General features: G+C 41.4%; 1 protein-coding gene across 1 annotated transcript in view; it reads right to left on the bottom strand.

Moving 5' to 3' along the window:
- Window positions 1–7,015, bottom strand: part of Sin3a (SIN3 transcription regulator family member A) — a 61,579-nt gene that overhangs the window by 18,519 nt on the left and 36,045 nt on the right. Inside the window, 5 exon segments of the mRNA XM_055621949.1 lie at window positions 2–304; window positions 1,861–2,044; window positions 3,137–3,375; window positions 5,523–5,639; window positions 6,472–6,682. Coding sequence (XP_055477924.1) covers window positions 2–304; window positions 1,861–2,044; window positions 3,137–3,375; window positions 5,523–5,639; window positions 6,472–6,682 — 1,054 coding nt within the window.

Raw genomic sequence — 7,015 nt, 5'->3', positions numbered from 1 at the left:
GGCTGCCCCCAACACCATTGTGTTTTTTAGGTGCCCCTGTGGCTTCATCCACATCCATTTCTTCCTCCTCCTCTTCTTCCACATCTGAGAGGTCACCTCTCTGAGCAAACAGCAGATCAGGAATGAAATGATGCATGATTTGCTTGATTTTGTACTTGTCCTCTTTCTGAATGCCTGTCTGCCTCTTCACATGATGGATAATCAGAGCAGCAGCATCTTCTAATATCTGTTTGTCTTCATAGGCCAGTGAGAGGTGAGGGCCGATAGGCACACCAGCATTCTCTTCTGTAGCCTGCTCTTGCCTCTGATGGAACAGACACAAAAGCATTATGTGACATGTATAGATAGAGCACCAATAAACTTACAAGATTGTACCAGTAATGCCAGGCAGTGGTGGTGTACACCTTTAATCACAGCACTCAGGAGGCAGAGGCAGAGGCAGGCCTCTGAGTTCGAGGATAGCTTGGTCTATAGAACAAGTTCCAGGACAGCCAGGGATACACAATGAAGCCCTGTCTAGAAAGACAAACAAAAAGACTACACTAGCAGTACATTTTATTGTTAACCATATAGAAACTAAGCACAGTGGCATCCATCTATAATTTCAGACTTTGTGAGGCTAAGGGTGCAAGATTGAGGCCAGTTTGGGCTTGGGTAGTGAGGCCCTGTCTCAAAACAGACCCACAGACAGACATGATAGTAACAACCCAATCAGAAATTAACCTTAACAGTATTTCTGTTGCTCTTCCAGGGACGGTAATTAGAGGCACTCAGAATGGTCCAGTGTTTGGACATACCACTGTAGGCTCTCCTGCAATACAGCCTCTAACAAAACTAGGCTGTCTCGAACCCTGGCAACAGGATTGTTTACCTGTACACTAAGAAGGTTGGGAAAACACCCAAAAATGCATGTGGTGTGTGCCCAGGCAGACTGCAAGGGGTTTATGCTGTGAGGTCTAAAGTCCTATGAACTGTCTAAGACAAAGCAGCTTGTTAGCAGGGTCTATGGTGGTTCCTCCATGTGTGCCAAGAGTGTGTGCGATAGGATCAAGCGGGCTTTCCTTACTGAGGAGGAGTGAAAATATTCACTGTGAAAGTATTGAAGGCACAAGCAGAGTTAGAAAGCAAAATAAATAAATAAATAAATAAATAAATAAATAAATAAATAAATAAAAAAAATTAAAAAATGCAGTTTTAAGTAATAAAAGGCTTGGTCTATGAAAAAAAAAATGCTGTCTCTCTTCCAAATATTCATAGGTACAATGTACAAATTGGCTTGATAAAAAGTTAGTACCTTCTAGTATTGAAGAGTTAAGAGATTGCCTTTAAAATTCTAGATTAGCACTTACAGAAGATACAAAATATTAGGGAGGAATTTGTCATGGCTAACAATGTTGTCAAACATAGATAAAGAAATGTTTGTAAAAGTTTACTTCCTATTTTTACAACTCAGAGCCACATTTTGAAAGCCTGATATATGGCACTTATGCATCCTACCTCCTAAGACAGGTCACAAAAAGCAAGATCAACATATTTATCCCTGAATCTTTGCTACTAATGCTGCTTACACTCCTGGTAGGCGTGCAGAGTAACAGAGTTCCCACACTTTTAAAGCTGAGGTAGATGAGATGCTCTCCACAAAAACAGAGTATTGGCTGAAAGAAGTAAACCGAAGGCAGATATGGTCAATCAGGAAACTAGAGGAAGGACTGTGTGTAACAGTGAGTCTTAGGTCTAAGGTGGTAGACCAGGAATAAAAAGCTATGATGGACTCCAGTCATGAAGCAACAGCCAGTAACTCACAGTAGCCAGGCTAAACCTAAAGACCAGAGCTGATGGAGATGCAGTCACCCAGCTCACCTCATCATAGATACTCTCGATCTCATTGAGTAAGCTCTTAGACCTCAGGACCTTGGTATCATTCTGTTTGAAGTTAATGCCTTGGTGATCCAAAGACTTCAAGTAGTACTTTTCATTCTGCTCTCGCCAGACCTTGTTAAAGCCTCTCTGGGCTTCTCGCCATTCTTCCTCTTTCATCTTCAACCTAGCAGGTTAGGAAGGGAGGCAAGTAATAGTATATGGCAAGTTACAGGGTTTAGAAATGGAAAATAAGTCAGGCTTATTTTATTTGATGAAAATTCAAACCCATACAAAATTTTATCGAGACTACTGGTAGTATGTGAGAGTTTTTCTTAAAAGGGTTTGGTTTTCCTTTGAGACGAGTCTTACTGTGAAGCCTTGGCCTGGAACATATATACAGACCACACTAGTCTCAAACTTATGGGAATTCTGCCTTCTACCTCTGGCTTCCATGAGTATTCAGAAACTGAGTGATATTATCAATGAGGTTTTTATGAGGGAGCATGAAGCCATTTCTGAGACAAGGCCTTACTTTGAAGACTTAGATGACTTGAAATTCACGATGTAGACCAGGCTACCTTTGAACTTACAGCAATTTTCCTGCCTCTGGTTCCCTAACGCTATTGAGGACTGGCTTTAGTGAGTATTTTTGAAAAACAAGTTCTTCTTGACCAACTGAAGAAACTTGCTTCTTTGTCATGACTCAGAATGTTTACTGTACTGATAGAAATGCAACGTCTAAGAGGGGGCAATTAGAAAGGAGAACTGCAAGTTCCAAGTTAGTGTGGGCAATACAGGAGGCTCCTATTCCAATAAAGTTAACACACACACACACATCCCACCTTCCTCCCCATGCACATGATTTGGGCTTTGGTAAAACATCTGTCTATCACACATTACACAAACAGTCCTAAGTTTGGTCCCGTATACTGGAAAACAAAAATAAAACCCAACCACCAGGTATGAATGCACTGCACTCTGTCATACCCTAATAAACTCACATTTTCTCTCTCTAGCACAGGAATTGAACTCAGGGACTTATGCATGTTAGGCAAGCACTACCACTGAGGTATATCTCTACTCCTTCACCGACTACCTATAAGATTTGTTCCATTTGATACACAAAACCCCTAAGTTCTAGTATCTGTCCCCAATATTTAACTACCAAGAAGAGAGAGAATTGGAGCTCAACTTAGATAACCAGATGAAAAACTGAAGCCCTACTTAATGGGACGTTGAAACTGTCATAAAGCACACAAAGCCCAAAGACACATACCTTTTAAGGACAATGGGAACAGCAATGGAGGGGTTCTTTCTCAAGCCATCAATAATATCAGCTGCTTTATCAGCATATATCCTCTGGAGTGCTTTTCGATGGATGACTTCAGAAGTACCTCCAAGGGTGTTATCCAAGCGAAATTTGGCTTGTTCCTCGGCAGACAAGCTGGAAAGTTTTTTCTGTATTGCTTCCAGAACCCGGATTGTTGCAAGATTGGTCTCTAAAACTACATCCAGCTTAAAACAAAACAAAAGAACAGAAGATGATGATCAAGCCTGAAAACAGGACACAGCAGGGCTCAGAGAATAAGGAAGGCATCAAATCCTGGGGATTGGAGTTATAGTTCCCCTGCGTGACATGTAAGGCTCTCTTACCAGTGAAGTATGAACGATGACACCTACAATCATAAGATTGTTTTCTGGCAGAAATCTCATATAAGTCGTAAAGTTTAATACTGACACATAAATTGATTAGAAGTCACCACTGGTATCACAACTGCTGTATACTGTTTAGCACAGGCCAGAGACCTAAGAAGAGACTATTCCACTGACACATTTCCTTACACTTTTGTTTATTATTCTGAGACAAGGTCTTACTATAGCTGACCTGGAACTTGTTTTGTTGACCAGACTGGCCTTCACTTTGAGGCAAGTTCCCACCTAAAGGCTAGGATTAAAAATGTGAGCCCCAGTATCTCACCTGTGAACATTTTTTTCCTACAATGAACAAGTTAAATTGTAGAAACCTGTATCAAACAGTAAAAGAACAATCCCAAAAGACAGCTGAGATTAAAGGTTCTGAGGTATTACCTTAAATATGCCTAAAAATTTTAAATATTAAGTTACTGTTTCACCTACAAGGGCAACCAACTCAGTGATTATCCTTTAGAAATAGGGTAATATGTAGCCCAGGCAGGCAACCAGCTGTCTATACAGCTAAGGATGACCATGAATTCTTAAATCCTTCTGCCTTCCCCACCCCAGGAATTATAGGTACATTCCACTGTCCTCAGCTAAAAATGTTCTTCAACTAGATTAAAAACAACCATCTATAATGAGATCTGGTGCCCTCATCTGGCATGCAGGCAAAACACTATATACATAATAAGTGTTTAAAAAAACAAAACAAAAAACCTCCCAGAGGCCAGTATGGGGGCACAAGCCTTTAATCCGAGCACTCAGGAAGGTAGAAGTGGGAAGATCACTGTGAGTCTGAGGCCAACCTGGTCTACAAAACTGATCTACAAAACAAGTCTGGGACAGGCAAGGATACACAGAGAAAGCATGTCTTGAAAACCAAAACCAAAACAACAAAACTTCCCATAGAAGACAGGTGTGGTGGTTCACACCTTTAACCCAGCACTCAGGAGGCAGGTGGATCTGAGTCCAAGGTCAGTCTTGTCTACAGAGTTCCAGAAGAGCCAAAGCTACACAGAGAAGCCTTAAGACAACAACCCTCCCATAGAAATTAACATTTACTACATTTTAGTTTTCTGTAGTGACTAACCAGCCTATTAAAATTCTACTGGTGTGGTGGTATGAATGAGAATAGGTCCAATAAGCTCATATTTTGAATACTTAGTCCCTAACTGGTGAAACTGTCTGGGAAGGGTAAGGAGGTGTGGTTTTGTTGGAGGAGGTGTATCTCTAGTGGGTGGGCCTCAAGGTTTCAAAGACTAATATGATTCTCAATTCACTGTCTCTGCCCATGGTTATGGATCAAGACTTGAGATCTCAGCTGTTCCTTCCCTCCACTATCATGGACTCTCACCCCCTCAAACCATAAGCCAAGTTAAACTGTTTTATAAGTTGCTCTGGTCATGTGTTTTATCACAGTGATAAAAACATAACTAAAATGGGGAAAGATGGCAGGCACCAGGCAGTGGGGGGCAGCACGACTCTTGTGAGAAGGAGCACTGGTGGAGCCAAGTCGGGATGAGAGCTCTGCCATGGATGTGAAGGAGTGGTGAGAGCTCTGCCATCCATGTGAAAGAGGCCAGTCAACTCAGTGTAATGAACAAGGAAGTCAGAGATAAACAAAATGCAATCAGCTCCCTTCTGGTGTGGTACTGTAAATGTCATCTGGACAATGGAGATTTTGAGCCTAGATTCAGACGTCCCCTTCATACAACAGGCAACCTCTACCACTGGTTCCTTCATTCTAGATCCTCCATTCTAGCTGCCACCTTTACAGGAATTTACTAGTAGGGTCAGCTCTTTTTCTCAGAGATCTGCCTGCCTCTGCATCTACCTCCCCGAGGGCGGAGGTTACAGATGTGCACCACCACCACCCAGCTTTTTTTTTAAAGCTAACTCAAACACAGTATTTAAATACCCTTTCACTTCACATCTTAGTTCCCAAAATATCAAATGACAAAGCATACCTCAAATCGTTCATCTTCACAACGATAAATATGTTCTTCATACTGTGTCTTCTTGGAACTAACAAAAGTGGAGTCTTCAGACCAAGATGGGAAGGAAACCCAGGTATCATTTAAAACCTTTGGGTAGAAAAAGAGGCAGAAAGCCTGTAAAAACTTAAGGATAATTAAACTTTGTCAATAAAAAAATAAAGTTACAGAAAGGGGGGAAAAACAGCTAGCATCACTCCACAAACATTAGATTTGCTAAGTGCCCTAGCTAGTTTCATATAAACTTGACACATGCTAGAGTCATCTGAAAGGAGGGAACCTCAAGAGAAAATGCCATCCTTGGGCCGATGCTCCTGGGTTCTAAAAGAAAGGAGGCTGACCAAAGAAAAAAAGAATGAATGAAAGGAGAATGAGCAAGCCAGTAAGCAGAGCACTCCTGGTTGGCCTCTGTTGCAGCTCCTGCATCCAGGTTCTTGCCCAGTTTGATTTAAGTTTCTGTCCTGACTTCCTTCAGTGAAAGTATAAGACAAACAGTTTTCTCCTCAGGTTGCTTTGTTCATGGTTTTCATCACAGTAATTAGGGTTACAAATTATTGTAACCCTAACTATGACAGCAGTTTTATTAAATAGAGTAAGTAAAATTGCGAATACAAGTTTTCTTTTGGGAAAAAAAAAAAGGAGAGAGAAGGTTCATGATTTCACAATTCACATAAATTCTAGCCTTTCCTGAAAGAGGGTCCAGCAGATAAGCGTACTTGCCACCAAACCTGACTACCTGAGACTAATCCTGGGAACCCACATGGTAGATAGAAGAGAACCGACTCTGACAAGTGTCTGACCTCCACAAGCAGATCATGGCCTACATATATACACATGTATCAAATAAATTAATGAAAACTCTGGTTCTGGCACCACCACTTCCCGCCTCTGAAGACGCTGAAGATCCAAGACTGACCCTTACCTCTTTACACAGAGGAGTTCGTCCTGTACACTTGGGCTGCTGGTAACTTTTTGGTAGGGCTCGGTAGCTAGAACCCAGTCGTTTACAAGAAGCATAGTCTATTTCCATGGCAATGCCTTCTGTGGCTCGTTCCTTTGGAAAGCTCTCCAGATGTACAGACTCTTTATAGCCCAGAAAATTTTTAAACCAATTAAACAATTCAGGGAATTTCCTGAAGGACCAAACCACAAGCTGGTAAGCAATTCAAGGCAAGACATAGTTATTGTGAGGAACACAGTACAAGTGATGGTTGGGTCACAATCCCACTACCAAAGACAATTTCCAGAGACAACTATTTCCTATCTGAGAAGCATCTTTTAACCAATTAGGTTCTATTTTCTTTATAGAATGCTCTCCCAATAAGACAGTTAAGAAACCATTCTTTAGATCAAGAATAGTGCTTAGCTGTTCACGTAACTAAGATTCCATGCTAGAGCCCTGGTCTAGAATCTAGCGCTGGTCAAACAATCAAAGACCATGAGTGTTGCACCATAGCTGATACTTT

Source organism: Psammomys obesus, unplaced genomic scaffold, assembly GCF_907164565.1.
Source record: "Psammomys obesus unplaced genomic scaffold, mPsaObe1.curated_primary_1811, whole genome shotgun sequence".
NCBI lineage: Eukaryota > Metazoa > Chordata > Mammalia > Rodentia > Muridae > Psammomys > Psammomys obesus.
This window is presented reverse-complemented; position numbering and strand designations above follow the sequence as displayed.